Consider the following 21,872-nt stretch of genomic DNA (forward strand, 5'->3'; position numbering starts at 1 on the left):
TAGTAAGTGTTAAGTATCTGAGTCCAGATTTGAAGTCAGGTCTTCCTGACTCCAAGGCCAGTATTCTATCCACTGCATCACATAACTGTCCCTAATGTTCTTAAAATGCAGGACCCAAAGTGTCAAACATTACTAAGTATCTACTGTGTTCAAAGTGAGGAGCCAAGTATGGCACAGTGGACAGCCATCCAGCCTCAGTCAGGAAGACCTGAGTTCAAGTCCCCTCTCTGACCCATCCTGGTCTCTGGACCATGGCAGTCACATAACAGTTTAGTGCTCCAGGTAGCTCTCAAAGACAATGAGTGACAGAGTGGCTGCATTGGAAACTCCCTAAGTCAATGAAATCACATTATTCCCCACTAAAATGTGAGCCATTGGTGATACAAAAATAAAATAAAAACAGTCTGACCCAAGGAGCTAAACTCAACCAGGAGAAAAAACATATCAATAAAATAAACATAAAACAATTTGGGGGGAGAAATACTAATGGCTGAAGAGATTCAGAAAGGCCTCCTGCAGCTAAATTTTGAAGGCAACTAGGGACTGCAAGAGGCAAAGATAAGGAAATGTATGTCAAGCATGGGACTGCCTAAAGGCACAGAAATAGGAGACAAAAAATCCTGTGTTGTAGTAGGGGAAGGCCAAACTGCCTGGAATACAGAGTGCATGAAGTAAAATACTGAAAACAGCCTGCAGCCAGTTTGTGAAGGGCTTTAAAAGTTATACAGTGGTCTCAGAATTGAAGAAGAATAGTGTGATCAGTATTCAAGACATAATGTTACTAAGTAAAAGATGATACTGCTTCTCTGGAAGTCAAAGCAAAATGTTGACTATGGAAAATTTATAAGCAACTAAAATGCCAAAGTCTCTTTCATTACTCTACAGTACTCAATACTAAATTAGCAGAAAAGCCAGTCAAGAGCTTTCTGAACTTGACTTCTGATAGATACCTGACTTTGTGTAAAGAAGCACTATCCAAAGTCGTTAAAGAAGGCACTTTAAATGAATGTTTTTCCCCCATGGCATCTTTTTCCCTCAATTGAAATGAACAATGTCAGGCATACCATTTCAAAAAGGAATAGAACAGTATGTCAGAAGCATTTTTGATGGCCAAGGGAATTCTGCCAGCTTCTAGTGAGCGCCGTAGCCAGGATTTCACTATGTATATTTTGAATTAATGTAATGAACCTCTCCATCTAACACAGTCATGGAATGGTAGTCCAAGCTCCCAGCAGTAAGCAGAGAAGAAGACTCTCTGTTCTTCTAGTACAGGAAGGTGTGCAGCATTTTACAGGATGGAAGGAGAATGGCATTCAGTGTTCTTTTGTATACATCTAAGACTTCCAAAGGTGTTATAGCAATCTCAATTAATAGGAGTATATTTCTTTCTCAGGTGAAAGCTGATAAAATAACTTTGGATGATGACCAGTTTTCTCCAAGATCATTCCTTAACTCTTAACAATCACTTGCATGTTTACTTGAAAGTGTCCTTTGAGCCTTGGCCACTGGCAGGGAGCAATATCTGGATGTCTCAGACATTTGATGAGGATTATAGTAAGCCAATGAATGTGAAAAAGTTTCTTACAGAATCAAAATTACACTTTAACAGGTTTGTTTTGGGTTTTTTTATTGGGCCTCAAGCCCACAGTAATTATCCAGTCAACAAGCCTTTATTAAAATTATGATGTATTTAAATGGAATATGTATTGTTCTAAATGATAGGCTGATTTTAGAAAATCCTGTTAAGATGTATATGAATTGATGCTGAATGAAGCAAACAAAAAATCAAGAAAATCATTATACATAGCAACAACGCAATTGTGTGATGAACAACTATGTCGACAGACTTGGCTGTTCTCAGCAATTCAGTGATGCAAGACAATTCCAATAAACTTTGGGTGGAAAATACCATCTACATCCAAAGAAACAACTATGGAAATTAAATGCAGATTGAAGGATACTATTTTCATTTCTCTCCTCCTTCCCCAATTTTTTTCTTTTCTTTCTCTCATGGTTTTCTTTTTGTTCAGATTTTTCTCTCCTCACATGATTCATATGGATATATAAAAAAAGAATGTATATGTATAACCTTAAAAAATATTTTAAAAAATACTTATTAAGCCACTACGTACACCAAGAACTGTGCTAAGTGTTACTGATTCAAATAAAGGCAAAAAAAAATTCCTGCCTTCAAGCAGTTTATATCCTAATGGGAGAGCGATGATGGAAATATCAATGTATCTATATAACAGGGCTACCATGACACTCATTTTATAAATGAGAAAATCAGGGCAGATAGGTTAAATGACTTGCTTTTAGTCACACAGCTTGAAAGTCTTTGAGGTAGATTTTGACTCTGTTATATCTGCTATCCTGTGGCACTACCTAGAAAGCTGCCTACTCTGCTCTGAGAACTGTTCTAAATGAATTTAATTGGTTCAATTGCTGTAGAATGATTTGCACTATGCTCTTTTTTTTAACAAAAAAGTGTTAAGCAGAGCTAAAGCATCAAGTCTTACCTTGATCTGACCCCGAAGCTGCTCCGCTTCCTGTCGTAATTGCTCCAGCTCACTCATCTTTTCACGCCTGTATTCGTCTCACGCTCAGTGACAAACAATATTGCTGAAGACAACTGTCAAAAAAAGAGGTTTATTTTCCCATATAAATATTAGTCTCTTTAAATGTGCATATGCAATTCTTTGCATTCATTAGAAAATTTAACTAAGCTAGCTACTACTGCAACACAACTATCTATTTAAAAAAGGTATGCTATCAAAATGAAAAGTGAGGAGAAAAAAAACTCAGCCTAAGTATTCAGCACTGATGACAGGAATAGTGCTGCTAGAAGGGAGTCAGAAATAAATTAAATCACCTTGAAGTCAAGAAGAGGATTAGTGACTTGATTTTAGGAGCAAAAAGAGTAAGAATAATTTAAAAAACAGCTAATTTTAATAATAATGAAAATCTTAATTGTAAATCATTTATGAAATAAATATGAAAAACATAAAGGAAAAGCCAGAATTTAACTCTAAAGTTTAAACTGACAAATATCTCCAATATCAAGTTATAATTGACAAGTTAATTAACAAGCAATTATTTTGTGTTCTCCTAAATACTGGAAATCACTGGGAACAAAAATTGGCTAGCCATTCAGATGCTTCTATTAAAGAAGTATCCCCTGGTGCCACAGAGCACCTCATAGTCAATTAGTTAACCAAGCTTTTGTTAAGTCCCTCCTACATGCTAAGCACTGTACACAGTGCTAGGAATAAAAAGAAAGACAAAAAATAGTATCTGGCTTTCAGTCCAGTTGGGGATTCAACATTCAAATAACTATGAACAAACAAGTTATATACAGGATAAACTGCATAAATTGGAAATAATCAAAAGAGGAATGTTATTCCCATTAAAAGGGATGAGAACAGACTTATTACAGAAAGCAGGACTTTAGATTGAAGGAAACCAGGGAAACCAGAAGGCAGAGATGAGAAGGCAGAACTCCAGACCCATATGATAGATAGCTAGAAACAGTTAATCCCAGAGTTCATGAGGGTAGTGTAAGATTCAAAATGCATTTTTAGGAAGGGAGGGGTGATGATCTGCAGGGCTTTAAAAGCTAAACAAAGGATGTGATGTTTGATCATAGATGCAACACAGAGCCAATACAGTTCACTGAGCAGAGAATAAGTGTGTTTTGGGAAGATCAATTTGACAGCTGGGTGAAATATGGACTCGAGTGGAAGAAGATGAAGAAGGAAGATTGACCCACCAACTACTGTACTAGTCTAGGTCTGAAGCGATGTAAGTGCACACCAGAATGGTAGCAGTGTCAGAGGGGTGAAATGGATGTGTCTAAGAACTGCACAAACTAAAGGGCTTGAGAATTGATTATCAATAGGCAATGGAGGAAGAGAGGAGTTGACATGAAGCCTGGAAGCTGGAAACCAAGGGGACTGAGGGCACTCTCTACAGCAATGGTCCTCAAACTTTTTAAATAGGGGGCTAGTTCCCTCAGACTATTGGAGGGCCCGACTATAGTAAAAACAAAAACTCACACTTTCTCTCCACCCCTCAGCCCATTTGTCATAACCTGGTGGGCCGCATAAACGTCCTCAGAGGGCTGCATCTGGCCTGCGGACTCTAGTTTGAGAATCCCTGATCTACGGTAATAGAGTCATTAGGAAAAAAAAAAAAAAAGACTTAAAATCAGTGAGAGGGGAAATCTGCTGGAGAGGATGAGATCACACTATTCATGTAGAAAAGTTTGCCTTGTCAAAGAGAAGTCATCACTTCATTATCAGAGAAAAGGATGAAAGAAAAAATAGTGAAAAGCACATGGAGTAACATGAGATGATACCTTGACCCCCTCGGCTAAGGGAATGGGATGGAGAGCCATTGGAAATGGCAATGGGGATCAATAAGTATTCTAAATCTCCCACCAACCAGTGAGTGTCATGGGGATAAAGTCCGGCCAGAGCTGAAGATATCAGGAGGGAACCAGGTTTTAGTGAGTACAAGGTGAAAGGAGTTGAAAAGAAAAAAGATTAGTACAATGAAAACTTATATGTTAACAATAAAGCACAAGCTTTAAAAAGAGGGTCTTGAAGGAAGAGTTGGGTTGAGGGGGACAGGAAAAGGAAGTTGTCAGTTGGGAACCAAAAACAAGGTTTGAACAATAGCAGCAAAGAGATCACAATTACTAGGAGGAAACGAAACTTTTGTGTCTGTCACCAGTCCACTCTAGTACCTAAAAACACTGCTCAACTAGGTGAATTCATTAAATTTTCATTCATCATAAATGGAACATTTGAAAAGTCATTCTCAGTTTTCTTTTGAACATGGAGCATCCCAATATAGTAATACTCTTCTGAACTGGATCTGAGAAGATTTTGGTATCAATAACATCTGGAGAAACAGCAGCCACCAACACTGCTTTGGAAATAAAATTAAGGGAAACAGTATCTGTATCAATCCTTCCTATACATTTTGTTCACTGCTAATCTCCTCTCAGACTGAGTTTCTCTAGAATAGACTGTTTGCATGCTGCATAATTTAATGTTTTAAAGTTCACAAAGCATTTCCTTTACAACAAATCTATATGGCAGACAGTACAAATACTAAAGTTCTCATTTTAAGCTTGAGTAAGCGATTTATGGTCACAATCAGTCAATAGCATTTAAGTGCCTACTATGTATCAATCAAGGAAAATAGATTGATCAGCAGAGGAGTGCTGGGCTTAAGGTCAGCCAGACCTGAGCTCAAATCTAGCCTCGGACACTAGCTCTATAACTCTGGATAAGTCATTTAACTTCTTTTTGCCTTCATCTACTAAAGAAGAAATTGGCAAAAACTCCTCTAGTATCTTTGCCAAGAAAACCTCATGGGCAGTGTCAGCATGATCTGGTCCTTGGAGTCACAAAGAGTTGGAAGCAACTGAGTAACTCAGCAACAACCTCAGGTAACTGTAGTAAGCCCTGTGCATACAAAGAAAGGCAAAAATAAAAATAAAAATAAAATCCCCTGCTCTCAAAAAGCTCACAATCTAATGATGGAGACAACATGCAAACAGCCATGTACAAACAAAATTGTAGGTCTGCTGTCTCCAAGTCCATAATCAAGTCTCCCTGCCTCCTATCTACTAGGGTACCATTTTATCAAGGAAGAAAACACATAAGCTTATGTAAAATAGACAAAAACCTATCTACATCTGTTATACATATATCTATTTTTAATTTAAAAGACTACTTTGACAGGTCATAGAGCGTGTGGAGGGGAGTAATGTAAAATAAGCTTGGATAGGTAGGTTGGAATTAGATGGAAAGATTTTAGTACTAAAGAGGAGTTTTTGTGTGATTCTTGAGAAAATAGGGAGTCAGTAGAGTTTATTAAACAGGGGAGGGATATGTTTAGATCAATACTTCAAGAATTTCACTTTGGAAGTTGTTAAAACAGTCTGAGAGGTGATGAGTACTGAAAAAGTGGTAGGCATGTGAATGCAAAGAAGAGGGTGGCTGCAGGAGATATGGATAGGGAAAGACTTAGTAACTGAATGAGCATAGAAAGGTGAGACAAGATAAGCAGTGAACCCAGGTGACTAGGATGATAGTGTTTGCAAAATAAGTTCACTGGAGAGGTCACTAAGCTAATGAGGTCACTGAGAGAAATGTAGAATAAGAAAGGATAAGGACAGATTAGGTATATAGGTACCATAGGCACAGCAATAATTAGAGAGCCTGCAGGTTTCCTGCTCCCTGCAAACTGCTAGTAACTTTCCTTCCATGGTTAACTTGTGTTTTGCATATAAATATATGTATATACCTATATACATGTGTTTGTATATACATACATGTCATCTCTATTAAAATATATTCAGGGATAGTTTCACTTTTGCCTTGTTTCCCAGCATCAGGAACACAGCAAACACTCAATAAATGCTTGCTGATTCATACAAATTATGATCACTTCAATCAGTCAACAAAGGTTATAAAGTTCTTACTATTTGTGAGGCACTATGCTGGGCATAAAATGTATTAATACAATGAGTGAAACTACCACAATTTTCAGGAAATATGTAATTTTCTAATTGCTTGACTTTTAAAATTTTGCATTTTAAATATGCATAATTTTAAATTAATTAATATAGACGTAAATGCAATTTATCCTCTTCATGAGTTCTTTGGCTTTATTCAACCAGGATGACCATAGCAATGCTATCATAACAGATGTCTCAGAGTTGAGTTTAAAATTTCTGAAATTATTTGCTTTGACTTTGGTGCCACATGTCAAGCAATGATAGTTCTAATGGACAATTCTAATTATTACCAGCTAAAAAACAATCATTACAATGTTTAATGGGATCAGATTGAAAATTAGAGTCTAAAAACTGTCTTTTAAAAAATCTAACAAGTGCTTTTAAAAATAAAATCACAATAAAATCAATCTCTCATGTTTGGTTAGGTCCTTGACAATATGGAGAGAGGTTGATTTAATTTTCAAAACAAGCCATTTTCTGCTTCTGGGATTTAATATAAAAAAAAGGCAAATGTTAGGTAATAGCACTATTACTGTTATTATTCATTGCTAATAACAATAATTAATAACTATAAGCATATATATATATATTTGTTATGGGAGAAACACAATAAACACCATAATTTCTTGCCTGGATCAGGGAAAATGGCATGTGAAAAAGCATTGCTTGAAGGTTTGGACCATCATAGCAACCTGGATATCCAAATTTTATGTTACTATTGACTAGGGGATTTTTTAGGGGAGAAGCTATGTGAAAGGAGAGAGACTATATTGAGGAGGAAGGAGAAAAAATTATTTTGGATGAATATGTAAATATCAGGATTAATTTTATTTCAAGTAGAATGCATGCACATTTATTTGGCAGTCATTTAATTTACATAGAGAATGTTTTTTTTTTGCCTATTTTCTTCAATGTCACTATCCTTTTGTCACTTTATTTTTACTTATCTCTGGGATATTTGTTCACTTCAAAAGAAACAACTTGCTTTCTCCCCTCCCCATCCAAAATAACCATCATTAACTGACAGCATAATATGTAAATTTAGTGCAATTACTATATTGCTTAGAAATCTGATCATATATTCATACCCTTTGAAGCTCAAAGGGATGGGAGAGAGCCTACACTGGGTAGTCTCATCCTTAGAACACAAAGAATTGTCCTAAAAATCTGCAAGTACAATCAACTGGTCTTTTTTAAAAAAGAGAGCAGTTCAATTCTAAATATGTGATTCAACACATTAAAGTTACTTTATTAATATTATAAAACATCAAGCAATAGTAAACACTAATGAACAGAAGTTAGAGTCAAAAGCTTGAGATTTCTCTTTCCATTCTAACAAAAGAAACTATCAACACTTCTTTTGTACAAAGAATTTCTGAAAATCAGCAGAATTGGCCATAAGAGTTACAGGTTAGAACAAAGTTCACTTCCCATACAGGTCCTTTCATTTGTGAAGTCATTCTTTGATTTGTGGCCTTAAGAAAAAGAGAAGGTACCACAGAAATGAAGAACAAATGTCATTCCAACTCCCCTCTGCAAGAAAAAAACAAAAAACAAAAAACATAACAGCAAAGAATTGGGAAGAAAGCAATTTACAAAAGTGGGTCCAAATTAATTTACTTCTTGGCAAAATTCTAGCATTCTTAAAAGAATAATTTGGTAAACATCTACAAAAAGAAGCCACAATCTCAAAGACTCTGGATAGTGTCAGAAAACTTCTGAGTTGCCTCAAGGCATGGTGGGCTCCTTTCTGTTCCACTTTTGGACAATTCTAACAGGAAGTTTTATTGATATCAGGCCTAAATTTGTTGTTTTGCCATTTCCACATAATCTAACCCCTCTTCCATATGACAGCCCTTCATATAATTGAAAAACAGCTATCATATTCCCATTAAATCTTTTCTTTTTTCTTTTCTCCAATTATTACTCCAAAGATATGGACTTAGGGCTCTTCATTCTAGGTGTCTCCCTGGGAACCTCTCTAGCTTATCCATATCATTCTTAAACTGAGCTACAGTACTGAGTTATCAGTACTGTAAATATACATAAAAAATTTCCTTATCCAAGATAGTTCCTAAAAATACTAAATTTAAAATACTTGAATAATTTTATAAGTCAGTATAATATTTAATTACATTAAAATTATAGAATCCATTAAATAAATTCACTAACACTCATACATTCAAAGAGTATGCCAGGATTATAGGATTTTATAATTAGAAGACAAAATTCACAATTGTAAAAAACAATAATAATAACAGTAGCAAATAACAGGTTTCCTAAAAGAAAGATGATGAAAATTATGGCAAATGTTTTCAACCCAACAGCAAACAGAGTTCACTGCATTCATCAACTGTTAAAATTCAAAAATTTAAATACAAATTCTTAAAGACACTAAGTACTAATTTCCTCTTGACTAATAAAGTTTAAGTTTTTCTTTTACATAGAAAAATTTCCAATAAGTATTGTATTTTATGCACTTTAAATAACATCATGTAGTTAGACCATTACAAAGTTGGGAAGAAAGCAGTAAATCCAGACATTTTATAAAAACAGCTGAGCCGTACCAGTTACGATAATTTGAATGATACCAATGAACCATTGTATCCAAGCCAATTTGTTAAATGAATTTTAAAAACACATACACACACGCACAGATGTGTAATTCAGATGGTTTTCCTTTGCGCTCTCTCTTAAAATTCTCACAAAACTAGTAGTAAATGAAACATTTTATGGCATGTACAATTAAGCAATTGTATCAGTCAGTATATATAGCTAGCTATAATGGTTACCAAAGCTAAAGCAAGTAATTCTCCAAATCCCTATTTTAAGTTGTCTAGACATCTGAAGCATACACATGTCTTTTTGCTTCTTAAAAGGTGAAATCTATAAGACAGAAGTAAAAGGTTTACTGAAAGGAGAATTATTTCAAATTTGTGATTATCAGAAAAATTTTTAAAGTTCACATATATTCTACTAGTCCATTTGATTTTTACTTTAGCGCAGACCGTACTTTCACTGATAGGGTGAGGAAATCTCTTTACCAATAGGGCTAAACTAAGATGATACTTGTATAACTAGACAGAAGGGTTCTGGTGCAGCTAGGTGGCACAGTGGATACAGCATCAACCCTGAATCAGGAGGACCTAAGTTCAAATCTGGTCTCAAATATTTAACACCTCCTAGCAGTATGACCTGGGCAAGTCTCTTAACCCCAATTGCCTCACTCCCCCCCAAAAAAAAAAGAAAAGAAAAAAAGAAAGAAGGGTTCTAATGTGAGACATGGAGGAGGTTAAGAGTGCTAACTGACTGGATAATGAAGTGAAGGAGAGAAAATAAGTCCAGGATAATGTTAAAATTACAAACCCTAGACACTGGACTAATGGTGGGGCACATGATAAAAACTGGAACATCTAGAAGAACAGAGCATTTAGGGGAAAAACTGATGAATTCATTTTTATATATGTTGAATTTTTAGATGTCTCTAGGATATCTACTGGATATAAAATGGCCAATAGGCAATTGGTGAAACTCAAGTCAAAGACAAAAAGAAAGTCTCCATATATACCAAAATATTCATAGCATTATATGTGATAATAACAAAGAACAGGAAAAAAATGTCCATCAATTAAGAAATGACTAAACAAATCATGGTTTACTCATGAACCTAGTGGAATGTTACCATACTTAAAGAAATGATGAATATGAATTAAGAAATATGAGAAATATATGAACTTATACCAAATGGGCACTGCCAAAATATTACAAGAACATCTTTGGATTAGAAAAATAATCTGTGAAACTTTAATGGAAAAAGAAAGGACACACAGTTTGATAAAGTGCCGGGATGATTTTGTTCCACCAAAGCATCCTTCCTGAATTTTATTCTGGTCTATTTGGCTCAAACATACAATGAGGTGTTACTTTCAGGGAAATCTGAGATTCCTAGTGTGCTTCTTGGTACTCTACAATTGATACTTCAGAAACTACATATTGAATACAGTTTAGTTTATTTTCCTGACATGACACTTACCTGTCATTTTTATGGCACTAATATGGAATAAGAGTCAGTTTGGCATGTTATGATTTGGGAAAACATAAAAACAACTGTATATTTCTTTCCCTTTCCCCCCCTATTATATGCTATTGAAACTACCAGGAAACTTTTTTTTTTTTTAATTAATTTTTATAATTATATCTTTTTTGACAGCATATATGCATGAGTAATTTGTTTTACATAACATTATCCCTTGTATTCATTTTTCCAGATTTCCCCCTTCCTCCCTCTACTCCCTCCCCTAGATGACAGGCAATCCCATATATTTTACATGTGTTACAATATAACCTAGATATAATATATGTGTGTAAATCCAATTTTCTTGTTGCACGTTAAGTATTGGATTCCGAAGGTATAAGTAACCTGGGTAGATAGACAGTAGTGCTAACAGTTTACATTCACTTCCCAGTGTTCCTTCTCTGGGTGTAGTTGTTTCTGTCCATCATTGATCAACTGGGAGTGAGTTGGATCTTCTTTATGTTGAAGATATCTACTTCCATCAGAATATGTCTCATACAGTATTGTTGTTGAAGTGTATAGTGATCTTCTGGTTCTGCTCATTTCACTCAGCAACAGTTGATGTAAGTCTCTCCAGGCCTCTCTGTATTCCTCCTGCTGGTCATTTCTTACAGAGCAGTAATATTCCATAACCTTCATATACCATAATTTACCCAACCATTCTCCAATGGATGGACATCCATTCATCTTCCAGTTTCTAGCCACTATGAAAAGAGCTGCCACAAACATTTTGGCACATACAGGTCCCTTTCCCCTCCTCAGTATTTCTTTGGGATATAAGCCCAATAGCAGCACTGCTGGATCAAAGTGTATGCACAGTTTGATAACTTTTTGGGCATAATTCCAGATTGTTCTCCAGAATGGCCGGATTCTTTCACAGCTCCATCAACAATGTATTAGTGTCCCAGTTTTCCCACATCCCCTCCAACATTCATCATTATTTGTTCCTGTCATCTTAGCCAATCTGACAGGTGTGTAGTGGTATCTCAGAGTTGTCTTAATTTGCATTTCTCTGATCAGTAGTGATTTGGAACACTCTTTCATATGAGTGGAAATAATTTCAATTTCATCATCTGAGAATTGTCTGTTCATATCCTTTGACCATTTATCAATTGGAGAATGGAAACCTTCTTACTAAGATTTGTCCATCTATTTATTCATCTCTATTCTCTTTAATTCATCTATAAACTACCGATAACTTCTTTTTTTAAAAGAAACGGAAAAGGATCTTGGAGGTCATGAAGTCCAAAACCCTTGATTTTACAGATAAGGAAACTGAAGGTAGTGAGAATAGACTCGCTTAAAATCATACAATTAGTTCCAGAAATAGAGTATTTCTGACTACATCCACCATCCTATCCATTATGCCACCAAGGCCTGGCTTTTTCCCATGACTTTCACATGCTTTGAGAAATGATCTTTTTCCTAGTCTTGCTGTTGCACAGAATGAAGTTAATAAATTCTATGAAATACTCAATTAATTTATTCCAAATTAAATCAACATAGACTTTGATACTTGAGACTTCTATGAAAAGGAGAAACTAGATAAGGCAAAAAAAAAAAAAAAAAAAAAAAGTTGAAAAACATGGTGGTATTATATTAAAGGATGAAACGTCAAAGGAGGCTCCTGAAGCAATGTGACTATGCATTATAAATACCTTCTTCAAGAAAAGAATTGGTTTGGGGCAGCTAGGTGGCGCAGTAGATAGAGTACCAGCCCTGAAGTCAGGAGTACCTGAGTTCAAATGTGGTTTCAGACACATAATACTTCCTAGCTGTGTGACCCTGGGCAAGTCACTTAACCGCAATTGCCTCAGCAAAAGAAAAGAATTGGCTTGCATTGGGTATGAGAAGCAACAAGAACAAAAAATGAAATTGATATTCTACCAGATAGGAAATCACTTGTAATTGATATGTCTGAATACAGATCAGCAACTTGTTGGAATTAAGATCAAGATCTGTACAAAATTAAAGAACAAAATGGAGGGAGGAAGGGAGCATGATATTCCAACTTGAATTATTTAAACAAGTTACTGATGCAAAAAAAAAAGGGGGGGGGGAGAAGAAAATAAATGGTGGTAAGACATTCACCAATTACAGCAATTTCATATAGAACTTTAGCCAATGAAATGGAACCAAGAGCAAAAAAAAAAAAATCTTGATTAACACACACTTGGATCTCCTTGCCAAATAAAGAGACACAGAAGCCAAGGGCCACACAAGTACAGAAAGAATATCCTCATTCATATTCAGAGTAAAATGATGTCAGAAGACGATGAGCAGGATAGCTTCATAAAATGGCAAAAAACATAAGGAAAAAAGTTTCAAGAAATAATAAGGGAGAGACTGAACCAAACAAAAGATATTAAGAATAAAACCGTAAGGAAGACAAGAGACCAAAGACAGAAAATATATGCAAGGATAGGAGATACTTTTCAGCCTCAAGGACTAAGGAGGCATTGCATTTGGGTGTGCTTCCACAAGAGAATAGTAAAATTTCATTGAATACAGGGAATATTCATTTGTATCTTTAAAATTTTTAGTACCCAGCTGTAACCTGTATGCCTGGCACACAGGAAGCATTTAGTAAATGTTTCCTGAATTAAACTAAACTGAAGTGAAAATGGCACTAAAAAGAGAACAACGATGGGAAAAAGTAGTTTGATTACACTAATGGCAGCCAGATGAGATCAAGAGTACACAAAAGAGATCCATGTGCTGGCAGCAAGACTAGTAAAAAGACCATTTCTCAAAGTATGTGAAAGTCATGGGAAAAAGCCAGGCCTTATTATTACCTATAAAAGGCAACTGAGAGACTGTCAATAACTAGAAACCCATATGTCTGTTTTCCCAGCTATAAAAAATGTTTTCAAAGAATAATGCATGCACACATAAGGCAACATCGATGAAGGTATCCTGAAGGGAACTGGCAAGGCTTTCTTCAAATGATATTTTACAGCAGATCACATCTTTATCATCACAACTGCCTGGAAGATGTGGAGAATTGAAGCTCCCACTGTGCTAATTCTTTGCTGAATATAAAAAAGTATTTAATTCAGCTAATCAAAACTTTTAAAAAAATTTTAATACTATTTTATTTTTTCAAATACATGAAAAGATAAGTTTTCAATATTCACTTTTGCAATTTTTTTTGGGGGGGAGACTGGGGTTAAGTGACTTGCCCAGGGTCACACAGCTAGGAAGTGTTAAGTGTCTGAGACCAGATTTGAACTTGGGTCCTCCTGAATTCAAGGCTGGTGCTCTATCTACTGCGCCACCTAGCTGCCGCCCCCCCCACGCAAAATCTTGTGTTCCAAATTTTTTCTCCTTCCCCCTCCCCAAGACAGCAAGCAATACAATATAGGTTTAAAATGTGCAATTTTTGTAAACATAATTCCATATTTATTATGCTGCACACACACAAAAATCAGAACAAAAGGGGAAAAAACGAGAAAAAAATACAAACCAAAAAAACAACAAAAGATGAAAATATTATGCTTTGATCCACATTCAGTCTCCATAGTTCTCTCTCTGGATGTGAATGGCACTTTCTATCATAAGTCTATTTAAGAACTGCTTTGAATCACCTCATTATTGAAAAGAACCAAGTCTATCACAGTTGATCCTCACATATTCTTTTTGTTGTTGTGTACAATATTCTCTTGGTTCTGCTCACTTCACTTAGCATCTGTTCATGTAATTCTTTTCAGGCCTTTCTGAAATCACCCTGCTCATCATTTCTTATAGAATAATAATATTCCTTACATTCAGATACCACAACTTATTCAGCCATTCCCCAACTGATGGCCATCCATTCAGTTTCTAATTCCTTGCCATTACAAAAAGGACTGCTACAAACATTTTTGCATGTGGAACCTTTTCCCTCTTTAATGATCTCTTTGGCTTACAGACCCAGTAGTGAGAGTGCTGGATTATACAAAGAGCAAAATACTATTTTTAAAACACTCTCCAACAACAAGGTGTAGTTCACGCCAATGTCAAAATGATACCAGGCTCTTTGAAAGATGTAACAGAAATAATTTTGTTTGATCATTCTCTGGTCACCACTTATGTATGGTGGTGAGTATTCCATATGCTCTTCTGTTTATGGATGATCCTGTGCTGAGTATATCAAGCTCAGGAACATCCTACAGTCTCCTGAATATTTCCAATGGTTGCTCAAAAAACTTAACCAAATGCATAGAGAAAAAATGAAGTGGATGAGGATTCATCAACAGATATTTATGAAATACTATGTGCCACGAGTATATGTAAACATTTGGATGGACAATCTAGAAAGTTAATCTATCATCTTCTTAGTTATCATTTAGATAGTGTCTACTATGTATCAGACACAGTGGCAAGATTGTCTCATTTGATTCTCATAACAACCCTGGGTGGGAGGCATTATTACTCTCTACTTTACAGATGAGGAAACTGAGGCAAGCAGAAGTGAAATGACTTGCGCAGAGCTCCTAGGCACTACATTTCTGAGTCCTGGCTCTAAGACAGTCACCTAAGAGGCACTGGTGAAGCAAAAGAACTCTGGGAAATGAGTGTAAACCACTACATAGCATTTCCAATCCCTCTGTTTTTGTCCGCTTGCATTTTTGATTTCCTTCTCAGGTTAATTTTACATTATTTCAAAGTCCAATTCTTCTTGTGCAGCAAAATAACTGTTTGCATATGTATACATATATTGTATTTAAAATGTATTGGTCTACCTGCCATCTGGGGGAAGGGGTGGGGAGGAGGGAAAAAATTGGAACAGAAGGTTTTGCAAGGGTCAATGGTGAAAAATTACCCATGCATATATCTTGTAAATAAAAAGCTATTAAAAAAAAAAAGAGGCAGTGGTGAGGTGCAGTATGGGTATTAGCAGGATGACAAACAAGGAATTAGGAAGAAGTGGGGAAAGGATGTTATTATAGAAGTATAAGAATGGAGGTGGTGAATACGGGGGATGATAACCAATGATAGTCTCTGTGTTCACTGGTTTTGGTGACAGTCAGAGATAATGAATGAGGCCACTAAGACCAACCAGCAGGAGGACACATCCAAGATTCAGCTAGGTGGTATAGTGGACAGAGCATCAAGCTGGGAGTCAGGAAAACCGGAGCTCTGATCTTGCTTCAGTTTCCTTTTCTCTAAAATGGGGATAAATAAGAGCACCTACCACTGTCAGGTTGTGAGAAAAAGGTGAGATACTTTATACAAAGATGTAGCAATGATAGCTGTGATTTATTCCCACAGGAGGGGCAAGCATCTGTGATGGTGGGGGAATACCCCTATAAATGAAGGCACGGACCTGAGTATCTCCATTTTCTACCACAAGCTCTGCTTGGCTTCAATTCCCCCAAACAGTGTACCCCTTGGTCCCTGCCCCACTTTTCAGGGTCACTGCCCCAACTTTTCAGTTTCCCTTTGTATGCTGTCTTCACCCATTTCTTCACCTATGTCTTTTTCTTATATCCCCAGAACTTAGCACAGTGCCTAGCACATAGTAGGTTTTAACTAAATATTACTGAATTGAGTGGAATTGAGTAGTATCATATTACATTTTCATCTAAGAATTCTAGAACATCTTACAAGATTTCTAAAATTTTTTTTGCCTACCACAAGTGAACATGCCACAAACACATGAAAACATATGCATTTTTAGGGAATTACAAAATTAAAGAATTGGAGGAATTTTTAGTACTGAAATTGTATTAACTAATTATATAAGTGACCTCACCTATACAGATCTTGGTTAAACTTTCTCATTGAAATTAAAGGGTTTGGACCACAATTGTTTTCAGCTCTAAAAAGAATTTAAAAACTCATGATTGTCAAATCATTTCCCACATTACAGAAATTAAAGAGTCCCTCATGAAGTCCTAATATTTAATCTATCAGTCTACTTGATACTTTTTGAAAAAAAGTATCCCCATTAAAATCAAATTATCAAAGAAAAGTTCAGTGACACATGGGTGTCTGCAGCTAAAAATCAGAAAAGACACTAAACACTAATGTAGTAGGGAAGCACAGTCTTTGAGACTGAATGGTCACAGTACTTGACTATAATAAATTTATTAAAACTTGCCAGCTTTTAAAAACTAATCACTAAAACGATCAAAATATTGCTTACTGTGGTACTATCCCAAAATGAAGCAAAGTGTCTGAAGCATCTGGAGAAGTCTGCGCTAAATTTCCATCAACAAATCAAATTCATCAATGAACTTTTATTAAGCACCTAGTTTGTGTCAGGTGATGTACTCAATGTGCTAAGTACCGGGGATACAAAAGGAGACAAAAGGTAGTCCAGTTCCTTAAGGAGCTTGGAATTTAATGAGGGAAACAACATGCAAGCCAATATATAAAGAGGAAATAACAGAGGGAAGGCACTAGCATTGAGAGGTTGGGAAAGAATTCCTGAAAAATATGGGATTTTAGTTGGGACTTAAAGGAAGCCAGAAAAGTCGGCAAGTAGAATTGAGGAGGGAGAGCATTCTAGCCATTGGAGACAGCCCCACAAAATGCCCAGAATTAGAGATGACATGTCTTATAGGAACAGCCTAATTACAATCAGTGTCACTGGACTGAAGAGTACAAGAAAGAGAATAAGGTAGAAGACTAGAAAGATAAGAGAAGGCTAGGTTATAAAGGACTTTGAAGGCCAAACACAGGATTTTTGTATTTGATCCTGAGGCAAAAGAGAGCCATTGGAATTTATTAACGAGGGTTCAGACCTATACTTTTAAGAAAATCAGGAGCAGCTAGATAGCATAGTAAATAGAGTAGCAGCCCTAGAATCATTAGGACCTGAGCTCAAACTGGGTCTCAGACACTTAATATCTGTTAGCTGTGTGACTAAGTCACTTAACCCTAATTATCTTAGGGGAATAAAAAGAAAATCACTTTGATGTCCAAATGAAGAACAGACTGGGATGGGGAGAGACTCGAGGCAGGTGATTTACCAGCAGGCTACTGTAATAGTCTGAACTGAAGGAATGTGAATGTCACAGAAGAGGAGGGAGCTTATTGGGGACCTTGCAAAGATGAAATAAGCAGGCCCTGACTAAAGCTAGGATACAAGGTAAAACAGTGAGGAATCCAGGATGACTCCCAGTGAAAGACTACAGGGACAGTGCTGCTTTGTCCAGTAGGAAAGAAGATTGAAGCCAGGGGGAGGATGGGGGGAGAAAAAATTAGGAAGTGGGTAAAATATTGTTTTGGACACATTTGATTTAAATGTTTCCTGAACATCTGGAGGTGAGCAGCAGAGCTAGGGAAAGATAGATTTGAGAATCAGCACAGAGATGGTATGAAATGGGAGAGAAGAGGGCACAGGACAGAACCCTGAGGGGCTTCTATGGTTATAGAGGGCCCCATCTGGGTGAGGATCCAGCAAAGGAGTCCAAGAGCAGCGGGAAAGGAAGAACAGGAAAGAAGGAGCTTCCCCCCAAAAAAGGGCAAGGGAAAGGGCAAGCAACAGTGTTAAAGGCCACAGACAGATTAAACAGAATGAGGATAGGGAATGAGTGCTTTGAAAGAGATCTGACAACTACAAAAGAGAATCTTTACAAGCAGTGACCCTAACTGTAGAATTATAGAGCCAGAAAGAACCCAAAGATTCAATAAAAACAAATTTCTAAGATATATAATGACCACATTCAAATAAAATATGGGAAAGGAAGAAATACAAGAATATACTTCAAATTCTTTATTAAAATAACTTAATATTTCCTATTTCAAAATAGATGTAACCCTCTCTTAATTTTAGGTATCTTGAAAGAAAATTACTTTTACAGAAGTAAACTAGAAGTACTGGTATGGAGAAAAATCTAATTTATTGGTTAGTCTATGTGATGTTAGGCTCTTATAATATGTAATTGTGTTCCAGAAGACAGGTTTTGTCATGTGAAAAACTAACCATGCTAATAATAAGGTGTTACTGTATTCTACAATATTATTTGGAATATTATTTGTTCTCAAAGGAGACTCTTGACTGAATGATAAAACACCCCATATTAAAGGCAGATTTAAATGGCAATTACTACATTAAGTTAGAATACTTTGTGAGGCTAAATTTACTTTTTTTTTTTTTTTTTTTTTTTTAAATAATGGAGGCCTATATTCCAAATCTTCCTTTTTCCTTTCTTCTTTACACTATGATTAATTTTGAAGTGTTGTCTGAAACAGTGAATTAGTCAATTCTTGGACCACATCATGTGTTCAGTACCCTATCTTGCTTCTTATTTTTATTCCATTTTTCTCTTTTCCCCAATTTAATTATTGTGTTGCTTGTTATTATCTCCACTAGAGGGCAGGCAAATGGAATAAGAAGCTAGAAAACTTAAAGTTAACTTCCTGAGAAGTTTTAACAGTATTCCCCTCATATTCTGCATTAAATGGTGGGTTAGACAGAATCCTCTGGAACCATTCTACTGGAACTATAGCAAATGTACAATAATACAGCCATATCAGCCTTATGAATGGGCATAATATTAAGTCAATCACCTAGGAAACGTAACTGGAGAGGACTAAAATATTCTCCCAAAATATTTCCTCATTTATTTACCATGATGCCAGATTCCCAGAATGACTGTCCCTTGCTTTAGGATTTTTGGTCACTAAACTACTTTAAACCCTATTATCATTTCGGAGATGGAGCACTATTAATCCATTATGCTCTATTAATATCTTCTTAAATTTTTAATTAATATTTGTAAATGAATTAGCTTTCTCTGATAAACTAAAGTCATCACCAACTAAGATCCTAACACCAAAGAAACACAGGTACATTTTGATGAGGGGAAGAAGAAAAGAAATTTCAGGATATATATCTTGGAAGGAGCTCTGAGATATGAAGATTTAACAAGTGAATATTTGTGCCTTTGTAAATATATCGTACAGAGAAAATGGAACTCTTGTTAAAGACAAACTTCGCCATTTTGCTTAGGCCTAACTGAATACAGCTGCTCAGAAATGGACAACTAGCTACTGTAAACATAGTAAAATAGGGTCAGACAAAAGAGAAACAACTTCAGAGAATTTTATGAATACCCGTAAACATCAGCAGACAACAAGACTGTAATAAAAAATAGATTAAATGTTTACATTCATTAAGCAGTAAGACAAAGAGGGGAATCCTCAAACAACAAGGAATAAAGCATCAATGGAGCAGTTTTCATCATACATACACTACAGGAGGGACTGTTGGCCTTTTCAGTGACCAGTGCAGATAATACTAAGCAGAAGCAGTATTACTGTTAGCAATTTTTGGATGACTAATAATGGCAGTGAGATTTTTATACTATTCGTGCTTTCCCCCCCCCCCCAACATAGCTTCCTTCCCTTTGAAACGGTAGAAGTAATAGAGTCTTATATACAAGGTGAGGCAACATAAAGGACAGAACTGGAAGCTCCAGGTCCAACAACTGGGTTCTGGTGCCAACTTTCTGAACCTCACTGGACCTCAGTGTTTCCATCTATAAATGAAAGAACTGGATTAGATAGCCTCTAAGTATCTTTTTGGCTCTAAACTTTGATGAGAGTCCAATATCATTAAGAAATCAAACAGTTCATGAACCTAAACAACATTTTGTCTATGATGGCTGTTCTTAGATTAGTTACCATCCACTGCTCCTGACCAGAGAGAGTTAGATTCTACATATAATTTGGCCTCTTGGTCCGAGCAAGAGCTTTTCTTTTAAGTAGCTCTATCAAGCTATATGCAGTATTTATGATGTTCGGTGTAATGATGTTAATTGTATTATTTTTTTCAAACAAACTTGACCATGGAACACTTTGAGATTTGAATGAAGGTTCTATATGCTGACTGAGGGGAGAAAGGAACAGGGTTCTAGGAATATGTAATACTCTCCAAAATAATAAAGGATAAAAGAGTTGGGAAATTCTGACATAAGAAAAGGCAAACTAGGGGCAGCTAGGTGGTGCAGTGGATAGAGCACCAGCCCTGAATTCAGGAAGTCCAGAGTTCAAATCTGGTCTCAGACACTTAACACATCCTAGCTGTGTGACCCTGGGCAAGTCACTTAACCCTAGCCTCAGGGAAAAAAAAAAAAAAAGAAAGAAAGAAAAGGCAAACTAAATCCTTTCCTAACAATAAGAAATTGACCCAAGACATTTAACACTTCCTAGCTGTGTGACCCTAGACAAGTCACTTAACCCCAATTGTCTCAGAAAAAGGCACTGCACACAGAAAATTCCAAAATTAGTCTTCGCAAAGATTCTCCACTGTCATTTATGTTATCCCCCAAAACAGAATACCACAAAATATCTTTACTGTGCTGGGACACCATGTAAATAACTTGTTTGCTTTCATAATAAATTCATGTGTTTCCTCAGTCTTCTTTGCCCACTTGATCAGGATGAATGTGATGGGACCCATTAAGGCAAGGGGAGGGAGCCTACTAATTAATTAACCAATAAGTATGAAGAAACAGAATGCAAATCAGGTGCCCACCTTATTTGCAAGTAAAGGTTCCCTTATAAGGGTGCTTGCTTCTTACTCTGATGAAATCACAAGTTCCAATCAAAAAAAGCAATGAGAGAAGAAGGCACTGTGCTAGCTACTGTGGATACAAAGATGAAAACATAAGAGTCCTTGTCCTCAAGAAACTTACATTCTATACAGGTACATAATACATACCCAAAGAAAAAATATTCATTTACTACAAGTCTCCAGTATCAACGCAACTGATGAACAAAGCTATGGTAAAGTAATACAATAAGAAAATTCATTCTAGGATCAACAGCAAAAGATTCTTACAGAAACATTTCATTATCACAATTCAATTTGCAACTATCCAGAAACAATGTAGCTAATACTTAGTCCTAAGTATTACTTAGATAGTACTAAGTTTACTATCTCTCTCTCTCTCTCTCTTTTTTTTTTTTTTTTTTTTTTTGAGGCTGGGGTTAAGTGACTTGCCTAGGGTCACACAGCTAGGAAGTGTTAAGTGTCTGAGTTCAGATTTGAATTCGGCTTCTCCTGAGTTCAAGGCTGGTGCTCTATCCACTGTGCCACCAGCTGCCCCAATTTACTATCTTTTCAATTGGTTCAAATACTTATGTAAAAAAGAGAAAATTCTGATGTACCTTATATTTAAACTACACCCCCCTGGAAAGACAATAAATTTCACAGATTTAAAAGAAAAAAGTTATCAAATGTGTCTATTAGTAGTGGTCATAGGCATAAACATTATCAACTTTTGGGTCTAAGAACCTAAGCTCATCATAAAGAACTTTACAAATGTA

General features: G+C 36.0%; 1 protein-coding gene across 2 annotated transcripts in view; it reads right to left on the reverse strand.

The window, feature by feature from the left end:
• Nucleotides 1-21,872, reverse strand: part of GNB4 (G protein subunit beta 4) — a 77,466-nt gene that overhangs the window by 23,157 nt on the left and 32,437 nt on the right. For both annotated transcript variants that reach the window (XM_074298254.1, XM_074298253.1), the window contains exon 2: nucleotides 2,520-2,632. In XM_074298254.1, coding sequence (XP_074154355.1) covers nucleotides 2,520-2,576 — 57 coding nt within the window. In that variant the 5' untranslated portion in view covers nucleotides 2,577-2,632. The remainder of the gene's footprint in view (nucleotides 1-2,519; nucleotides 2,633-21,872) is intronic.

The sequence above is a fragment of the Sminthopsis crassicaudata genome, chromosome 3 (genome assembly GCF_048593235.1).
Source record: "Sminthopsis crassicaudata isolate SCR6 chromosome 3, ASM4859323v1, whole genome shotgun sequence".
In the NCBI taxonomy this organism is placed as follows: Eukaryota; Metazoa; Chordata; class Mammalia; order Dasyuromorphia; family Dasyuridae; genus Sminthopsis; species Sminthopsis crassicaudata.